The sequence below is a fragment of the Macaca nemestrina genome, chromosome 8, assembly GCF_043159975.1.
Source record: "Macaca nemestrina isolate mMacNem1 chromosome 8, mMacNem.hap1, whole genome shotgun sequence".
NCBI lineage: Eukaryota > Metazoa > Chordata > Mammalia > Primates > Cercopithecidae > Macaca > Macaca nemestrina.
This window is the reverse complement of record NC_092132.1, coordinates 46,348,483-46,368,823: the sequence shown is the minus strand read 5'-3', so window position 1 is coordinate 46,368,823 and position 20,341 is coordinate 46,348,483. Positions and strand designations below refer to the sequence as shown.

Genomic DNA, 20,341 nt, shown 5'->3' with positions numbered 1-20,341 from the left:
AGGTACAAGGAGGAGTTGGTACCATTCCTTCTGAAACTATTCCAATCAATAGAAAAAGAGGGAATCCTCCCTAACTCATTTTATGAGGCCAACATCATCCTGATACCAAAGCCTGGCAGAGACACAACAAAAAAAGAGAATTTTAGACCAATATCCCTGATGAACATCGATGCAAAAATCCTCAATAAAATACTGGCAAACCGGATTCAGCACCACATCAAAAAGCTTATCCACCATGATCAAGTGGGCTTCATCCCTGGGATGCAAGGCTGGTTCAACATTTGCAAATCAGTAAACATAATCCAGCATATAAACAGAACCAAAGACAAGAACCACATGATTATCTCAATAGATGCAGAAAAGGCTTTTGACAAAATTCAACAGCCCTTCATGCTAAGAACGCTCAATAAATTCGGTATTGATGGAACGTACCTCAAAATAATAAGAGCTATTTATGACAAACCCAGAGCCAATATCATACTGAATGGGCAAAAACTGGAAAAATTCCCTTTGAAACCTGGCACAAGACAGGGATGCCCTCTCTCACCACTCCTATTCAACATAGTGTTGGAAGTTCTGGCTAGGGCAATTAGGCAAGAGAAAGAAATCAAGGGTATTCAGTTAGGAAAAGAAGAAGTCAAACTGTCCCTGTTTGCAGATGACATGATTGTATATTTAGAAAACCCCATTGTCTCAGCCCAAAATCTCCTTAAGCTGATAAGCAACTTCAGCAAAGTCTCAGGATACAAAATTAATGTGCAAAAATCACAAGCATTCTTATACACCAGTAACAGACAAACAGAGAGCCAAATCAGGAATGAACTTCCTTTCACAATTGCTTCAAAGAGAATAAAATACCTAGGAATCCAACTTACAAGGGATGTAAAGGACCTCTTCAAGGAGAACTACAAACCACTGCTCAGTGAAATAAAAGAGGACACAAACAAATGGAAGAACATACCATGCTCATGGATAGGAAGAATCTATATCGTGAAAATGGCCTACTGCCCAAGGTAATTTATAGATTCAATGCCATCCCCATCAAGCTACCAATGAGTTTCTTCACAGAATTGGAAAAAACTGCTTTAAAGTTCATATGGAACCAAAAAAGAGCCCCCATCTCCAAGACAATCCTAAGTCAAAAGAACAAAGCTGGAGGCATCACGCTACCTGACTTCAAACTATACTACAAGTCTACAGTAACCAAAACAGCATGGTACTGGTACCAAAACAGAGATATAGACCAATGGAACAGAACAGAGTCCTCAGAAATAATACCACACATCTACAGCCATCTGATCTTTGACAAACCTGAGAGAAACAAGAAATGGGGAAAGGATTCCCTATTTAATAAATGGTGCTGGGAAAATTGGCTAGCCATAAGTAGAAAGCTGAAACTGGATCCTTTCCTTACTCCTTGTACGAAAATTAATTCAAGATGGATTAGAGACTTAAATGTTAGACCTAATACCATAAAAATCCTAGAGGAAAACCTAGGTACTACCATTCAGGACATAGGCATGGGCAAAGACTTCATGACTAAAACACCAAAAGCAACGGCAGCAAAAGCCAAAATTGACAAATGGAATCTCATTAAACTAAAGAGCTTCTGCACAGCAAAAGAAACTACCATCAGAGTGAACAGGCAACCTACAGAATGGGAGAACATTTTTGCAATCTACTCATCTGACAAAGGGCTAATATCCAGAACCTACAAAGAACTCAAACAAATTTACAAGAAAAAAACAAACAACCCCATCAAAAAGTGGGCAAAGGATATGAACAGACATTTCTCAAAAGAAGACATTCATACAGCCAACAGACACATGAAAAAATGCTCATCACCACTGACCATCAGAGAAATGCAAATCAAAACCACAATGAGATACCATCTCACACCAGTTAGAATGGCGATCATTAAAAAGTCAGGAAACAACAGGTGCTGGAGAGGATGTGGAGAAATAGGAACACTTTTACACTGTTGGTGGGATTGTAAACTAGTTCAACCATTATGGAAAACAGTATGGCGTTTCCTCAAGGATCTAGAACTAGATGTACCATATGACCCAGCCATCCCATTACTGGGTATATACCCAAAGGATTATAAATTATGCTGCTATAAAGACACATGCACTCGTATGTTTATTGCAGCACTATTCACAATAGCAAAGACTTGTAATCAACCCAAATGTCCATCAGTGACAGACTGGATTAAGAAAATGTGGCACATATACACCATGGAATACTATGCAGCCATCAAAAAGGATGAGTTCATGTCCTTTGTAGGGACATGGATGCAGCTGGAAACCATCATTCTTAGCAATCTATCACAAGAACAGAAAACCAAACACCGCATGTTCTCACTCATAGGTGGAAACTGAACAATGAGATCACTTGGACTCAGGAAGGGGAACATCACACACAGGGGCCTGTCATGGGGAGGGGGGAGGGGGAAGGGATTGCATTGGGAGTTATACCTGATGTAAATGACAAGTTGATGGGTGCAGCACACCAACATGGCACAAGTATACATATGTAACAAACCTGCACGTTATGCACATGTACCCTACAACTTAAAGTATAATAATAATAAATAAATTAAAAAAAAAAAAAAGAAAAAATTTGGAAAGCTTGTAGTTACTGATGTCAAGGAGTTGACATTTTCAGTGTAGACAAGATAGTTATTGTGTATATTTACTTTGGCTTTAGGTAGAAACACACAAGAAAGATGAAGTATTATTCAGTGTTAAATTAGCAGATATTTTGATAACATAATACCTACATAATTTGAGCCCTTAAATAAATGGAGTCAGACTGGGTATGGTGGCTCACTCCTGTAATCCCTGTACATTGGGAGCCTGAGGTGGGTGGATTGCCTGAGCCCAGGAGTTAGAGACCAGCTGGGGCAACATGGTCAGACCCCATGTCTACAAAACAATACAAAAATTAGCTGGGCTTGGTGGCACACACCTTTAGTCCCAGCTACTCTGAAGGCTGAGGCAGGCAGATGGATTGAGCCTGGAAGGTTGATACTGCCGTGAGCTGTGATCACACCACTGCCAGCCTGGGTGACAGAATGAGAGCGTGTCTCAAAAGAAAAGGAGTCATTTTGTGATTTTGAGACACAAGTACAAGTTAATAATGACATTTGTCAATTATTAGAGTATGTAGGTATCTAATAAATTATTAGAGTATGCGTGTATATATATACATTGTCTAATAATTTGTTAAGTATGCATGTGTATACACAGGTATTTACACATGTCTAGAATTCACAGTAGGTTGATCTGAGAATGGCAGAATGACCTACTATTACTGAGTAAATTATCATTACTATTCAGGGTTATGGTTCTTGGAGATTATAATCAGAATGGCCTAAGAGAGGTTGTTTTATTCGGTGTGTTGAACTTGAGAAGGAAATTGGAAGAGTATTGGCAGAAAACTTTAGAGCGCATATAGTTTACTTCTAAAAAGATTCTAAATACATTTGAAAAAAATTCTCTTGCTCCTTTTTCCATGAATTTCTAATTGTTTTAATTAAATTAAAAAAATTTTTTTTAAATTAAAAAAGTTTTTTAAAAAAAAATTTAGGCAAGGTCTTGCTCTGTCCACACAGGCAGGGGTGTGGTGGCACAGTCACAGATCTCTGCAGCCTCAAACTGCTGGGCTCAAGCGATCCCCCCGCCACAGCTTCCCAAGTAGCTAGGAGTATAGGCATGCATCACCATGCCCAGCTAATTTTTTAATTTTTAATTTTTTGGTAGAGACTGGGTCTCATTGTGTTCCCTAGGCTTGTCTTGAAGTCCTGGGCTCAAGTAGTCCTCCTGCCTCAGCCTCCCAAAGTGCTGGGATTACAGGCGTCAGCCAAAGCACCTGGCCCCATGAAATTTTTTTTAGTTCTTTGATTATCTTAAAATACGTGATTTGTTATATCCTGTTAGTAGGTTATTAACATCTTAAGGTACTAAGAAATTTTCTATCCAGTCAAATATTTTGAAGTGTTTTGGAATGGATGCATGACATTTTTCTGTGAAAACTTTAATTCTTTCTTCTATTATAGTACAGTTTGGGAATTATATCCTGAGTTTTCTAGAACAGTCTTAATTTCATACTTAATGAAACTACAACTGCATGAGATTAAGTATTTGACTTCTTATGGCTGCCGTGAAAGTAATGCTTGTTGCAGAATAATTCAGATGGTACAGAAGTAAATAAAATAAGTAGTAAAAGTTAATTTTTTTGTTTTTCTGATACTCCCCTTCAAAGACATATGTTATCTATAGGTTTCCTCTTCACTGACTGTCTACATTACCTTCTTTTCTCACATTTTATTTCTTAATTTTCTCCTTCTGCATTCTGTATTTATTGTTCAAACTATTATGTCATTGAGTATTATTTCTAGATCTTGTAGGTGTGTTTCAATCTTTATTATTCTTTTTTCTTTTGTCTCCTGTGTGTATTTTCAAATAGCCTGTTTTCAGTCTCACTAATTCTTTCTTCTGCTTAATTTTGCTGTTGAGAGGTTCTGATGCATTCTTCAGTATGTTAATTCTAATCAGCAGTTGGCAGTAAGTTTTTTCTGCCTCCTTCAAAATTGGGGCTTCACTCTATTACTGGTTTTAAGCGTCGAGCTTGGTAACAGTCTCCCGTATTACGTGACCATTTTGAGTTCTCTTTATTCCTTATCTGCCAGGTTTTGCATCTGTTGCATGGTGACGTGTCTTTCTCAATCGGACTAATGCTTTGAGCCTGGTTAAAATTTTTCTCTTTTTTACGTTATTGCTAGTATTTCTTGTCCTCCCCCATCCTCAATGTTTTTATCTAGTCAGCCTTTATCAGAAGTATAAATCCTTTTTTCTTTTTATTGGAAATCTAAAAGCTTCAGATATAACTTTTTTTTTTTTTTAAGAGATGGGATCTGATTATGTAGCCCAGGCTGGCTGCCAACTCTTGGGTTCAAGCAGTTCCCCACCCTCAGCCTCCTGAGTAGCTGGGATTACAGGAGCATGCTACAAAGCCCTGCTTCAAATATCACTTGTACATCACTTGTATTTTAAATGAGTCCTAAGTCTTTATATAACTGATCTCCGTTTCAGTCTCTTCTAGTACACATTCAGCTTTCCTGTGCACATATATAATTGTATATCATGCGTTTACTAGAAATACCACCTATCAAAATTTGAATGTACTAGGCCAGGCACGGTGGCTCATGTCTGTAATCCCAGCACTTTGGGAGGCCGAGGCAGGCAGATTACTTAAGGTCAGGAGTTTGAGACCAGCCCGGCCAATATGGTAAAACCCAGTCTCTACTAAAAATACAAAAATTAGCTGGGCGTGGTTGCGCGCACCTGTAATCCCAGCTACTCGAGAGGTTGAGGCAGGAGAATTGCTTGAACCCGGGAGGTGGAGGTTGCAGTGAGCTGAGATTGTGCCACTGTACTCCAGACTGAGTGACAGAGTGAGACCCTGTCTCAGGAAAGAAAAAAAAAAATTTGAATTTACCATTTTACCTTAAATATCAGATCTTAAAAAAAAATCAGTTGGTAATTTCCTGGGTAGTGTAGAGCTTAGAGAGTAGTGTCATCCTGTATGACTCATGGTCAAGCATCTGTTTTTCTGTCCTGAAATTTGCAAACCTCATTAGCATCAATTTGCAGTGTTAGAGCAGACATAAAAGTTAGATTATATTCTTCTTTCCTAGGAGACTGAGAAGATAATAGTGTCATTAACTGAATTAGGGAATAAAGGACAGAGGATTTTGGGGGAAACAATGGGAGAAGGGGAAAAAGGGGCTGAATCAGTTGCAGAGTTATGAGTTTTGTTTTAGACTTGTTCAGTTTGAGGTGCTCACATAAAAATTTTTTTCTCAGTGCTACTTCCCTCATTATTTAATTTCTAAACTTTTATAATAATCTATTGCTGATATTTCTGCTTTTGCTCTTGGCTAAATACTCAGAAGAGTCTTCTTCCTAAATGAAATGCTTCATCTTATTATTCTCTCATTCATGAGTTTCATTGGCTTGTTTAATATACAGAATAAAGTTTAAACTTCTTGGACGAATAGGCCCTCTGCCATTTGCCCTAGTTTCTTTTTACAGCTTGATATTTCACTGCTCTCTATTTAACCTACATTGGGCCATCCATTATTTCAGTAAGGCATGTTACCTTTCTTTGTTCAACCTTTCCTTTTTCAATCCTGCAGGGCACAATCTTTTCAAATCTCTTGTTCTTTGTGATGTTTTCCTGACTACTCAATTTCACTCTGAATTTTCCTTTCTCAGGATAAGAAAAGGTTAGGTTGGATAGGTTAGGAAAGGATGGGTTGTTAATACAGTATTGTACTTCTCAGTTACCTTTTTCTCATAGGGAGGCAGTAGGGCAAAGTGGTTAGGATTAGGCACTTAATAGCTGTGTGATTTTGAAGCATGTAATCTCTTTATGCCTTAGTTTCTTCATCTATAAAATGAGGATATTCTTGCATTCATAGAGTCGATTAGGAGGATTAAGAGAGATATGAACATGATGTCTTTAGCAGTATGTGACATGTTGAAAGTGTTACAAAGTTTTTTCTGTTTGTCTCTTTTTCATCCATCTCTGCCTTCCTTCTTTCTGTTTGTAAACCAAAAAGTATCTGAGACAAGTCTCAATTTAGAAGTTTATTTTGCCGAGGTTAAGGACAAACCTCAGGAGGTCCTGATGACGTGTGCCCAAGGTGGTCAGGCTATACCTTGGTTTTGTGCATTTTACGGAGACATAAGACATCAATCAGTATATATCGGATGTACATTGGTTTGGTCTGGAAAAGCAGGACAACGTGAGGAGGAAGGGGCTTCCAAGTAATAGGTGGAATCAAAGATTTGCAATTGGTTGAAAGAATTTATCTAAAGACCTGGAATCCATAGAAGGGAATGCCTGAGTTAAGATAAGGAATTATGGAGAACAAAGTTCTTATGATGCAGATGAAGTTTCCAGGTAGCAGGCTTCAGAAAGAACAGATTGTAATTATTTCTTAATCATGTTTAAAAAGGTGCCAGACTCTTAGTTAATTCTCTCCTGGATCAGAGAAAAGCCTGGAAAGGGAAAGGGATTCTTTACAGAATATAGATTTTTCCCCACAAGAGACAGCTTTGTAGGGCCATTTCAAAATATGTATAAGGGTTATACTTTGATTTCTTTCAGGGCCTGTGATCTGTGTCATGTGATGCAATACTGGAGTCAGGGTGGAATTTGGTGTCTTATTGCTACAAAAAGCCTTAAGATTTCTGTTTTAATGTTAATACAGGTCAGTTGTGCCTGAATTTCAAAGAGAGGCGGATATGATGAGGCATGTCTGACCTCCCACTCCCATCATAGCCTGAAGTAGTTTTCGAGGTTAAGTTTGGAATGCCCATGGCTTGAGCCCATTCAGATAGTTTTGGGGGCTAACAATTTTATTTTTAGTTTATGCCTACTCTCCACTTTTCTTAAGAGAAGCCCTACTTTTCTTACCCTTGAAATACTTGCTGCGTGGTATGTATATGTGCTCAGTAAAGGGAACTACTATTTCTTTTTTCTTTGTGATGTATATAATCACTGATAAACTTTTTTTTTTTTTTTTGAGATGGAGTCTCTCTTTGTCACCCTGGCAGGAGTGCAGTGGCACGATCTTGGCTCACTGTAACCTCCACCTCCCTGGTTCAAGCGATTCCCCTGCCTCAGCCTCCTGAGTAGCTGGAATTACAGGTGCACAGTACCACGCCCTGCTAATTTTTTTGAAGTTTTAGTAGAGACAGGGTTACACCATGTTGACCACACTGGTTTCGAACTCCTGACCTCAGGCAATCCACCTGCCTCCCAAAGTGCTGGGATTATAGGCGTGAGCCACCATGCCTGGCCTGATTAACTCTTAAATTACTAACTTTTTAATGTATACGTAGGTTTTGTTATTTGAGTAAATAGGTAAAATACTTAGATAAAGATATCTTCTATTTTACTACTTTTTTTTTTTCCCTGAGGTGCCTAACACATACTTTACTTTGCTCGGACATCTGTTGCTGAGGGAAGTTGTATACAAGAAAACAAAGTGCAGTTAAATTGATCTGTTCAATAACCCAATTCCCCCCAGTGAATTCTGGTAAAAATTAGATGGTAGAATGTGGTTTAGACCAGGGTAGTTCTGTATTTACTTTTTTTTTTCCTCCCTGAATTTCTGCCTATTTCACCTTCTAAATCTTCGAGTGTATCTCACAGTTTCAATTCTGTTGTTTAAAAAAAGTGGGAGAGGGAGGTGGCAATCTGATACACACCCACCAATATGAAGGAAAGGAATGTCATAGGTAGATATAAAGAACAAATTTTTCCTAACATGGTTTGCTGTTTCTCTGATAGATGTTGTGGCATAGTTCAATAGTTTGATCATTCTGTGGCTGGGGCAATATCATGGGTCGAGGGCTATGTGGGTGAAAAGAAGGCAGAGGAGAGATGGCTAATGGTTGAGTCATCTGGGAAAATGGCTCTGGTCCTTTTACTGAGTAGCATGGGTCTCAGAGATTAGAAGAGAAGCGATTAGAAAAGCACATAGAAGTGTTCACAGTGAGTACAGTCATCTCCTTTATTATTAAAATGGGCCCAATGAATGTTCAGCTTTTGGTCATTCAGGTTAGTTATATCTTCCTTTGAGATGATCAAGTGAAAATAATACAAGGGAGGGTCATTTCTTTTTCCTTTTTCCAGCCTATCATAACCCCTTATTTCTACTCTTGATAGGAGAGAAGATGGAAGCAGCCTCCCTTGTGGACTAAAGTTGATGTGTGAAGAGATTGGTGTTACACATTCCTCTTTATTTAAGCATGCTTGATATATATACATATATATATTTTTTTATGATTAAAGCTAAGGTTTTAAATATTGCTCTTAAGGTAGAGTTGAGTCAGATTTCTATTTTTACCATGAAACTTAGTGAATGTGTTTTCCCTGGCTCTCTCTTGTGCTCTCCAAGTGTACCTCTGAGTAAATGACTTTATTTAGCTTTCTGACTTTGAAGTGTGCAGTGTTACTCTCAGAGATTCTTTATTGCATCTGGCAATTATCATTGTACTTGCTACTGGAGAGGATAGAGGTGAATGTTCCTAAGAGCCTTGTAGCAGTTCATTTCTAAGCCCCTTTGGTGATCAGAGTTGACAGGTGAGTCTTAGTTCTTTTCTGCTTGCGAGGTTTGGTGCCACAGGGTTGAGCATAAAGTACATCACCTCTTAGTTTCACTGTTCATTTTCTCCTTCTTCAGCTCTTTCCTGCATCTTAACTTCTTGCTCTTGTAATTTTAGACGAGGACTTGAATGATTTAGTTACTTGTTTTCAGTTTTATTCTCAATTTTATTCACACTATTATGAATCTAGGAGTTGATGGTTTTCTAGTTTTAGTTGACTAGCCCTATGAGGGACAGGGAGAAAAGTGTGCAACATGAACTCATGATCTGTCAGTATGAAAGTAATGGTCTATTTACATGCAGTGTTTGCCACACATTTTTCCTCTGTTAGGAACTTTTGTAAGGAAATGACATTCTTACTTGTTTCATGAGGAGTAAATGGCAGTATTTTCAGAAATAGCTATGTGGTCCCCAAGAGAAAACATTCTTTGGCCATGAAATACACTTACCAGACATTTTGGAAAAAGTTGCAACCTAAATAAGATATTAACTGTAATGTGTTTGGTGTTAAAAATTATCTGAAAATATTTTAGCTAGTATTTTTGAGAACAGAGTTTCTTTTATTAGTAATTAAAGGCTTTCAGTGAATGAAAACTGTGTAATAGTCCACAGTGATGCCTACTGGTTAAAAGCAGATGATGAATTCAAAACTAATGGAAGTAATTTCAGTCTTAATAGTAAATATTATAATTATTCTTATTTGGCTTTATTTTTATTTAATTTGATTGGGGCATGATTTGAATGGAAACTCACTTTTATTGGATACAACTAAAATGTAATTGAAATGAAAACAAGTTCAAATCATTGAAAGGATTAATTTCTAATTATAGTGTATACATTGTCAAAGTTTCCTAACCATAATTAAGAAAGAAGTGTTTATGTGTTTGGTAATGTTTGGTTTATAGTATATATTCCTGTGAGTACCATGATTAATGCTCATTTTTTGAGCACACAAAAATTTCAGGTTTTTAAAATAAATTTTGTTTAGGCAAATAAAGTTATTTAGTTTGTTTCTCTTTTGAATAATAAATACATGTAGTTTGCAGGGAAGCTTTATTCACTTTTTTTTTTTAACAAAAATTTGAAAACTCATCCTTTTCATTTAATCCCATTTTGCTGCTAATAATTTTTAAAAAATAGAGTAAAAATAACTTGTTTTTTCTTTTGCTTTAAAATGTTTGTCATCTCACATATGCCAGATTTATTGGACTGCAGTAGTTTTAGTGCATTTTGGCTGGAATGTTTATTATGACATCACCATAATCTATATACAGTATGTGATTTCAGATGGTTTCAGTGTTAAATATTTTCATAATTATGCTAGTTTTGGCAGTTCACTTGGAACTTTTTCACATCTCTTTAATGAACATGTTTTACTTCTGGGCTTTTGAGACAACCATATGTTTCAAAAATTAATAATGTGCTTTCAATGTTAATGTGCAGAAGTGTATGACTGTGGACATTTTTAAGGATTTAAGTTGAACTAAAAGTAATTACAGTAAGGCTTTATTCACGGTAGTAGTCTTTTAGTATTTAAGACTGTAACATCCCCCAAATAACAGAAGATATCTTTATGAAGATTGAATAGTGAAGTTATTTTGTGGAATGAAACCTGTGGTGTTTGTTTTTCATTAACTTAAAATGAACATAAGGTTGTGAGAAAATTTTCACTCTTGTTTATGGTTGCAAGTCATTTTGTTTATATGAAGTTTCAAACAAATTTTTTTCTAATGTATCACTACCATCTGAAGCCATGCAATTTTGTAAAACACCGTTTATTGTATATTTCTCTTAGTGCGATAGTGAATAAAAATTTTCTTAAAGAGGTCTTATTATCGTTCTTATTTGCCTCTAATACCCTGTGAGTTTGGTAAACTAGTGATGATTATTCATCACTATAAAATAGTGTTATTATTGATTAATGAATTCATGGTGCGCAGTGCACTCTCAACTACCCTTTGTAAAATTGGTATCTTTGATCTCTCACTCCACATATGCATTTTTACTTCAAGAAAAAATGTATTCTTTTATCCTCAAAAAAGGAATAAGAAGTTTTAGTTGCCAGATGATTTTCCCTCATGTTACTACTCCACCTATTTTCTCTTTGTAATGCCTATCTTCGTGAAAGTGCAGTTTATTTTTATTGACTCCACTGTAATTTCTCATTTACTCTGAGCTACTCATTTACTGCTCCCAATTCTCTCTTTCTGTGGGAACTGCTAAATCTCCTTTCTAATAGGTTAGTGGCAGCCTCCTCCTAATTACCAAATCCTGAAACAGGCCAACTAGAATGAGGACTGAGAATATCTCTATAGTTGTTAACATTACCCCATTTTTATTGAAAGATCTGTGCCTTTAACTTCTTCCATCTTAGATACTGTACACTCTGGCCTTATTTGACTAATCATCATTCTTTATATGTGCTACATATGTTGATACTGTTTTGCTTTTGCTTATGGTCCCTCCCTCCACACCTCAATTAGCCCCAGTCTAAACCTAAAACATTTCTACATTTGATTTTGAATGGCCTGATCTTTCTAGTTCTCCCAAACATAATGACTCTTTTTATGCTCCTTATTACTTAAAAACAAACAAAAGTATTGCTGTTGTAGAATTAGTTATATATGTGTTTGATAGATTCTGAAGTCCCTAAGGGCAGGATACAAAGATAAATATATCTAATTTATCCTTGTAAATCCAGCAATTGGCATGTAAGAGCATTACATAAATGTTGAATCAGGACAGAAAAAAGTACTCATTTGCAATTGTAAATAAAGGGATAAATTTCAAAAATATGTATAATTTATTTGTTTCTGTTACTCATATTGAAACCCAGTTAAAACTTATACCTAACATGAATGATAATTTAGTATACATTGTTTAGTAGGATGGAGAGGATTATAAGGGTGATTAAGATTAATCATCAAAGATGACCAAGATAGCTTGGATTGAAAATAGTGTTTTAACATATAAACAACAAATAGGGGAAAAATTAAGAACCTTTTTATTTATTTTGCACTTACATAGAGATGGATGTTGTTTAAAGGCTTTCATTAAGTAATTTTTTCTTTTGCTAGAGCCATAAATAAGAATTCTTTGGAGACTGTCAAGTAGTTTGTTTTGACATCAGCTAAAGAAAGAAGAATTTATAGTTTTAAACTACTAGTTATTAATATTTTTAAATGCTGTTTGAGAATGCAAATTATGAAAATTGGTTATGTAGTTTTTAGAGCTAAAAATAAAATTATGTTGATCTTTCTCCTGTAGCTACCACAGACTGCATATATAAAATTTTTTTCTTAATTGTTGAATATGATTGATGGTTTTCTTTTTCTTTCTTTAAAATAAAAATAGGATGACCATGAAAGCTGTGGTTCTAATTCCACCAACCGTAGTACTACTGAGAACACAAAATCATCAATCAAACCACGGAGAATTCAGCAGGCTGCTCCTACAGATCCTGACTTACCACCAGGTAACTTCTAATGGGATCGATAAAATCAAACTTCAATTTTTGGCCGGGCATGGTGGCTCATGCCTGTAATCCCAGTGCTTTGGGAGGCCAAGGTGGGTGGATCACTTGAGGTCAGGAGTTCAAGACCAGCCTGGCCAACATGGTGAAACCATGTCTTTACTAAAAATACAAAAATTAGCCGGGCGTGGTGGCATGCACCTGTAATCTCAGCTACTCCGGAGGCTGAGACAGGAGAATCACTTGAACCCGGGAGGCGGGGGTTGTAGTGAGCCGAGATCGTGCCACTGCATTCCAGCCTGGGTGACAGAGTGAGACTCTGTCTCAAAAAAAAAAAAATTGATCATTGTTTTAGTCCTTTGTAGAATATATATTTTTAGTATCATAAAACTTTTAAGCTGTATGTGCATGTGTACTTGTGCGTGACTTCTGAACAAATTGGGTCCAGAGCCTTCACAAATGGCTTTCATTCAAATTTTGATCCTCTTTTGCAGTAAGTTGTTCTTTGAGTTTCTTTCTTACAGTTTAAGCAAAAGACTAACAGTCTCTTTGTTCCCCTTGTGTCTTGATAACAAAGAAGAGACACTAGATTATTCTGAGTTTCTGGAAGCGCTAAAATTCACTAATGGAATCACAGAGTTTTGTAACTGAAACAGACCTTATATATCATCTCTTTTATTTCCTGAAGTTTTTATTTAGGTGGGACAGTAGTGGGTTGCATGAAACAGTTTCTTCGTAAACATTTAAAGAAAAAAACTGATCATCACATGTCAGCTCTGTGGCCAAGATGCATTGCTGCCTTTTTACAGTTAGGAGTTGTTTATCAGTCACTTTTGTTTTGATTTTATTTATTAGTGACTCCTATTTTTGTGAGATGTATTAGACATTGATATATAGTTGTTTTCTGTGCTGAAGTCTTATAAGCTTTCTGCTACTCTCATTACTTTTTGGCAGTCTTTTGGCACCATTTACTTGTAAAAGGCTAGAATTAGGTATATCATTTTATAGACCCCTTCCCTCAAATACATGTCCTAAGTTACATTTGAATTGAACACTGTTAACTAGTCTATAGTGACATGAGTACTGATGCTTTGTGTTCTTCAGAACTCTATTTAACAGGTCTTTGTTACCCGTCTGGCTTCTGGATGGATGAATTGTTATAAGCTGGGAAAGGTGTCAGAGGAAGATGTTTTACTTCTAAATGTTTCTATTTGTGCTTAGAGTTGTGTGATGGTTCCAGAATTTTAAAAACTTTTTCTTAATAACTCCTTGCAAAAAATCCTGAGAAATTAAATTAAATTATGAATTAAACTGTAAGTGTTCTTTTTAAACAGGCAATCCTTTTGTCCCTCCAAATTTATGATTACATATTTTCTGAAGAGTTGCTATAGCAGCTCGTGTATAGAAGCATTGGGGTCTCTCTCAATGTCCTGGCAAAGAATAATCAATTGTAGGTTTAATTGTTGGCTTGTTCTATATTTTGTTTTTCCTAAGAAAAAACAAAAAAATTAAAGCTGTTGTCAATTGTTGATTTCATAGTAACCTTCTATGGGGTAACCTGCATGTACTCAAAATAGGTCCCAGACTTTTAATGATTCTTTATTGTCTGTATTAGAATTTAGACTGTTATTCAGAATTGGGAGAATTGGCCTATTTTTATGGCACAAAACATGAAATCATCAATATAACATAAAACATTCTTTTTTTTTTTTTTTTGAGACCCATTCTCACTCTGTGGCCCAAGCTGGAGTGCAGTGGTGTGATCTCAGCTCTCTGCAACCTCTGCCTCCCGGGTTCAAGCGATTCTTCTGCATCAGCCTCCCAAGTAGCTGCACCACCATGCCCGGCTAATTTTTGTAGAGATGGCGTTTCACCATGTTGGCCAGGCTGGTCTTGAACTCCTGGCCTCACGTGATCCACCCGCCTAGGCTTCCCAAAGTGCTGGGATTACAGATGTGACCCACCACGCCCGTTCTAAAACATCCTGTTTTTAGTAGCATTTAACAGAATTGTGTTCTACCTGAACTACTTGAGGTAGTTTTTAGATTAGCATGTGCTTTTCTACCTTTTACCTAACAGGAGGACTCATAGTCTCTTTTATGCTGACATAAATCACAGTTAAGAAGTAACTGAAGCTGTTGGCCAGTTACTGGGTGGCAGAGCAGCTAAACTTAATTTTGCCAAAAGTAAAAAAAAGGGATAATTTGAGAATCCAGTTGGATAATAGTAAATCATGTCATTATTTAAAGGTTAACTTGTATGGTTATTTGAGGAGTCTTTTCAGGCAACCTTATCCTTCTTGGGAATTATATTAATTACAGTTCTTTCATGGTAGAGATAAATTCCTGCTTTTGAAATTTTCTGGGGAGGTTATTTCTCCCAGCATCTGTGTTTACAGTTTTGCAGTTTGGGCATTTGTATAAATCCAGAGATGATTTTTGAGAAGTTTTTGTGTTGGCAATAGACAGTTGTTTTAATCTTTTGAAGAATAGGTAGTTCTCTATTAGGAAAAGAATGTAACATCCAGCATTCGCTTGGCAATCTCTATTCTTGGCATCTAGAATAGTCTTTTTCAAACCAAGGATCCTGACCAGTTAGTTTATTGTTAAAACACTTTAGTGGGTCATGGCAAGCATTTAAAACTATATGGCATTGAATAGAAAGCCACATAGCATGTTTGCTTATATTAAAACTTAGTAATATTTCAAGAAAGTATATGAATGTATATGCTTGTGCTGCATTACAATGTAATATTTCTTACTGGGCGAAGGTTAAAAGAGTTTGGATCTGACTGATTTGAAGCAAACATTTTCTTTCAGTTAATGTTATATAGGCCAAGAACTTTACTGTTAATAACAGTTTATTAATTTTGTCATTAATAACTTTATTAATAACAGCAAAGTTTTAAATTGTGGGCTTAGTACCTCCTGTAAGACATGCTGACAGTTTCTACTTACAGAGAGTTTAAGTGTATTGCATTCATTCATTCATTCATGCATGCATGCTTCTTCAGTGCCTTCTGCATTTTATTTCGGTGTAAAGTGAAACCACTTCTAAACTGGATACCTGGGTTACTCAGTTCTGTACTCTCTGAATTATATGCCCTTCACTTTTATTGAAGTACCTTATAAAAAGCTGCAGTTGGTGGGCTGTTTCTGCATGTCTCTAAAATGGCTTTAAAGGACATTTTAATTTTTGAAAAATTTAAGTTATTTTAATTTTTTAAAAAGTTTAAAGTCATTTAGTTTTTTTCATCATCTCTTAATTAACTGTTATTTTTTTCCAAGTAGTTACTCATTTAAAAAAAAAATCCCTACTTTTTTTGCCTGCTAGAGGAAGCTCAGAGACAAATTTTATGTTCCATTGTATAGCTTCAGCTGTCTTGGTATTGTCATATAATTATCTCTTTCCTTTTCCTTTCTCTTTTTCTCAGTGTGTGTGTGTGTCTGTGTGTGTGTGTGTGTGTGTGTGTGTATACAATGGTAAATCATTTTGTTATTTAACAGTTAAGTCATACGGTTATTTGAGGACTAATTTTTGGCAGCCATATCCTGCTTCGGAATCATATTACAGTTCTTTCATAGTAGAGATAATTTCTCTACCACATACTTTAATAGAAATATTTAGGGTATAGTTAAACTAAAATCCGTGTTGCCCACTGGGTGAGAAGATATGAGTTGGGCTTTTTTTTTTTTTTTTTTTCCGAGATGATGTCTCACTCTGTCGCACAGGCTAGAGTGCAGTGGCATGATCTTGGCTCACTGGAACCTCCCCTCACCAGGTTCATGAGATTCTCCAGAGTAGCTGGGATTCCAAGCATCTGCCACCATTCCCAGCTAAATTTTGTATTGTTATTAGAGACGGGGTTTCACCATGTTGACCAGACTGGTCTCAAACTCCTGACCTCAGGTGATCTGCCCATGTCGACCTCCCAAAGTGCTGGGATTACAAGTGTGAGCCACTGTTCCTGGCTGTGACTTAGTCATCTTTGATTGTCATCATCTAGCACAGGGGTTAGCAAACATTTTCTATAAAGGGTCAGTCAGTAAATATTTTAGGCTTTGCAAGTGATATGTTCTGTCACAGCTGTCTCTTCTCATGTAGCATGAAACTAGCTATAGATGATTAATAAAATTATGAATGTGGCTGTGCTCCAATAAAACTTTATTTGTAAAACCAGATGGCACAGGCCTTCTTTTGCTGGCCCCTAATCTACAGCGACATCTGGTTCGTAATAGTCATTTACATGTCTGAACCATACAAAATCATGCAGAATTTTCCTCAGGCTTGCATAATTAGATTTATGGTCACTGAAATTTGGAATAAGAAGTTATCTCAAGTTATCTGGTATAGTGGTCAGTCATTTCTAGGTCATAGATCATTGGAAATCTGTTAAAAAAAAAAGTGCTACATGTGCACATTCAAAATTTGCTTATAACTTCACATACTTGCTGAAGTCTATCCATAGGCCCACTTAAGCCTTTGATCTAGCCTACTTTGTGAATAAGAAAATGAAAATTCAGATATTTTGGTATACATGGAGAGACATTACTAAATTAATAGTCATTTACTTAGATTTTTCTATTTCCAGTAGAAAATATTGAATATGAAATAGAGAACATAGTTTGTGTTTGTGTGTATGTGCTTAAATGCTCGCCATCTTGGCCTTTAGGGCTTGGTTTCTGAAAATACTGTTGAAGAGAGTTTAGTAATAGTTGGAAGATATGTTAAATAATTTAAGAATATTCCAACTGTTCAAGAACCTGAGTCAAAATTGATAGTTAATTGCTATAGGAGATACCACAAACATTTCCTATTTGCCTTTTTTTTTTTTAAAAAAACATAACAGTGACAAATTATACAGGTTACGGTAATGTTAGCTGGTAGACAAAGTAACCTCTAATTTTTAGCGGCTTATCACAATAGAGGTTTTATTTTTTTATGTACCGGTTCAAAGCAGTGTTCTACCAGGAATCCAAGCTTCATTCGTTCGTTCATTCATTCATTCATTCATTCATTTATTTATTTGAGGTGGAGTCTTACTCTGTCACCCAGGCTGGAGTGCAGTGGTGTGATCTTGGCTCACTGCAACCTCTGCCTCCCAGGTTGAAGTGGTTCTCCTGCCTCAACCTCATGAGTAACTGGGACTACCAGTGTGTGTCACTGCTCCTGGCTAATTTTTGTATTTTTAGAAGAGATGGGGTTTCACCATGTTGGCCAGGCTGGTCTTGAACTCCTGACCTCAGGTGATCCGCCTGCCTCGGTCTCCCAAAGTGCTGGTATTACAGGTGTGAGCCACTGCGCCAAGCCCAAGCTACTTTTATCTTGAGACTCTGCTATCTTTTAGGCCAGACTTTGGATTCTGCTGCTTTCAGCCTTTTCAAGAAGAAAGAGTCTGGAGAAGACCTATCTGCTTCTTAATATCCCCAGGCTAGAAGTGATGCATATTCCTCTGAGGAAAACTATTTGCAGGGATATTACTTATGACTTAGAAGTTAAATCTCAGTAGCAATTCCACATACCTGAAGTGGGAGCACAAATTACTGATAGATAGCTGCTTCTCTGCCATACAGGTGTTCTTTCTTATTAATGTATCAATCCATTTTTAAATGGATTATGCTTCAAACTATTACTTTGTGAATAACCTTTAAGATAGCTGATGTTTATATTTTATTACAGAAAATGTCATTAGAGAGCCTTTATTTCATTTAAATTTGACTGAATTTCAAAGTATTGCTTAGTGGAGACAGGCTGTTTATTTCCTTAAATGTGTATCACTATGTGAACAATATGCTAGAGCAGCTCATTGAAGGCTATTTTTGCCCTCAAAGAATTAACTGTTTAGGATAGGAGCCTTTTAAACTATCAACCACAGTACAAAGCCAAAGGAAGATGAGCTCTAATGAACCACAAATAATATCTTTTGGGCACTAAAAGGAGGGAGTTGTCATGTCCACGTGTGTATGGCTTCTGAACACACACATAAAACAGAGGCAAGACAGATCAAAAATGAAAGTATGGGAGATAATATAAGAGACAAATAGTAGTCTAAAATAAATCTGTATCTTTGTATGAAAATGAGGCAAAAATAAAAAAATTAAAGACAAAAGACATTAATGGAAATAGGTAATAAAGATACTAAATTATAATAAAAGATATAGTTCTCCAGAAAATACACGTTGACTTTGTATGTACCTAACAATCTGACTTTGAAAGGTCATAAATCAATCAGGAAAAAAAAATCTCCAAATTAGATCATTGGATATCAAAATTTTGTTTCAGCAGACACATGTAAACTCTGCACTAGGCACGTAAGACAGTATACATTTCTTTTGATGCACACATTGAGTATCTACAGATATTAACAAAGACTTCGTTGAAAAGGAAGTCTTGAGAAATTTCAAAGCATCAGTATCATGTATCATTCTCTCTGACCACAGTGTGATTAAATTAGAATATAATTATTGATGTGTTTGAATTTACACTTGCCATTTCATTTGTTGTTTTTCTTTGGTCACTCTGTTTTTTGTTTCTGTTTCCCATCTCATGCCTACTATTTACTTTTTCAGAGCCCTGAAGTAGCTGCTCCACACATTCTTTCCAGGTTTTATGGCTGCAGTCACTGGGAAAGACAGGGTAGAGTGCTTACTTTATCTTACCCAGAACTGAAATCGGTTAACGTGGTGTACAACCTTTTAGAGAGTCTTTTCTTCCTTTATACACACACATTCACACATATGCACACACACACAATTTTTGGTAGCCTAAATTTTTCATTTAATGTTATGCCAAAAACATGTTTCCAGGCCATTCGTATTTTTTACATTGTTATTTCGGTCAGTGGCATACAATCCTGTTGTGTAACTCTTCTACAGTTTATTCAACCAGTCCTTTTTATTTTTGTTTGATATTTAGGTTATTTGTTATTTTTAGTTTTGTAAAATGCTTTAGCAAACATATGTAGGTAAGTCTTTGCATACACCTCTGCTTATTTCTTTAGGAAAAATCCTTTCCAATTTATAGAGTCAAAATTTGCGAGCACTTTTAAGGTTTTTGGCATAAAATGGCTAAATTACTTGGTGAAAAGTTTGTAACAATACTTTATTCCAATCACATTTTTAGTCCAATGCTGTTTTTTATTATTAAAAAACATCTCTTAAACTTTTATAGGTGGAAAATGCTATCTCATACATTTTATTGCTAATTGGGATTTCCATTTTTTACCATTTTCTTTTTATCACTTTTTTTGTATAGGAAAGCTAACTTTTATATTTTGTTAGCTGACCAGTATTCAGTATTTTTTAGTCTCTTCTTTTGGAGCTTCTATATAAAAAGTACTGTCATCTTTGTGAAATGACTTTTTTCCCTCCTTTGCAATACTTATACACTAATTTCTCTTTTTTCCCTTTATTTCATTGTCTAGAACTTCTGTGACCATCTTAAATAATACAGTATCACCAACTCACGTCTGTTTTTTTTTTAGCTTCTACAGTAATTGCCCACAATTATTATCTAGTTACTAAATCTGATAAACATTTTTAATTCATATTTTATTGGGCCTGTCTATAACATTGACAATCAAGATTTTTTATTCTTGCCCTTTTAACAAACTTTTTATTTTGAAACAATTTCAGCATTTCATAAAAGACAAGAACATTCTAAAGAACTTATTTTCCCTTTAACC

General features: G+C 35.9%; 1 protein-coding gene across 8 annotated transcripts in view; it reads left to right on the top strand.

The window, feature by feature from the left end:
• The window catches only part of LOC105476071 (vacuolar protein sorting 13 homolog B), an 859,286-nt gene that overhangs the window by 55,503 nt on the left and 783,442 nt on the right, over window positions 1-20,341 (top strand). For all 8 annotated transcript variants that reach the window (XR_003016738.2, XM_011731700.3, XM_011731704.3 and 5 more), the window contains exon 4: window positions 12,540-12,660. Coding sequence is in view for 7 of the 8 variants with exons in the window: in XM_011731700.3 (XP_011730002.2) it covers window positions 12,540-12,660 (121 nt within the window). In the remaining variant the exon portion in view is untranslated. The remainder of the gene's footprint in view (window positions 1-12,539; window positions 12,661-20,341) is intronic.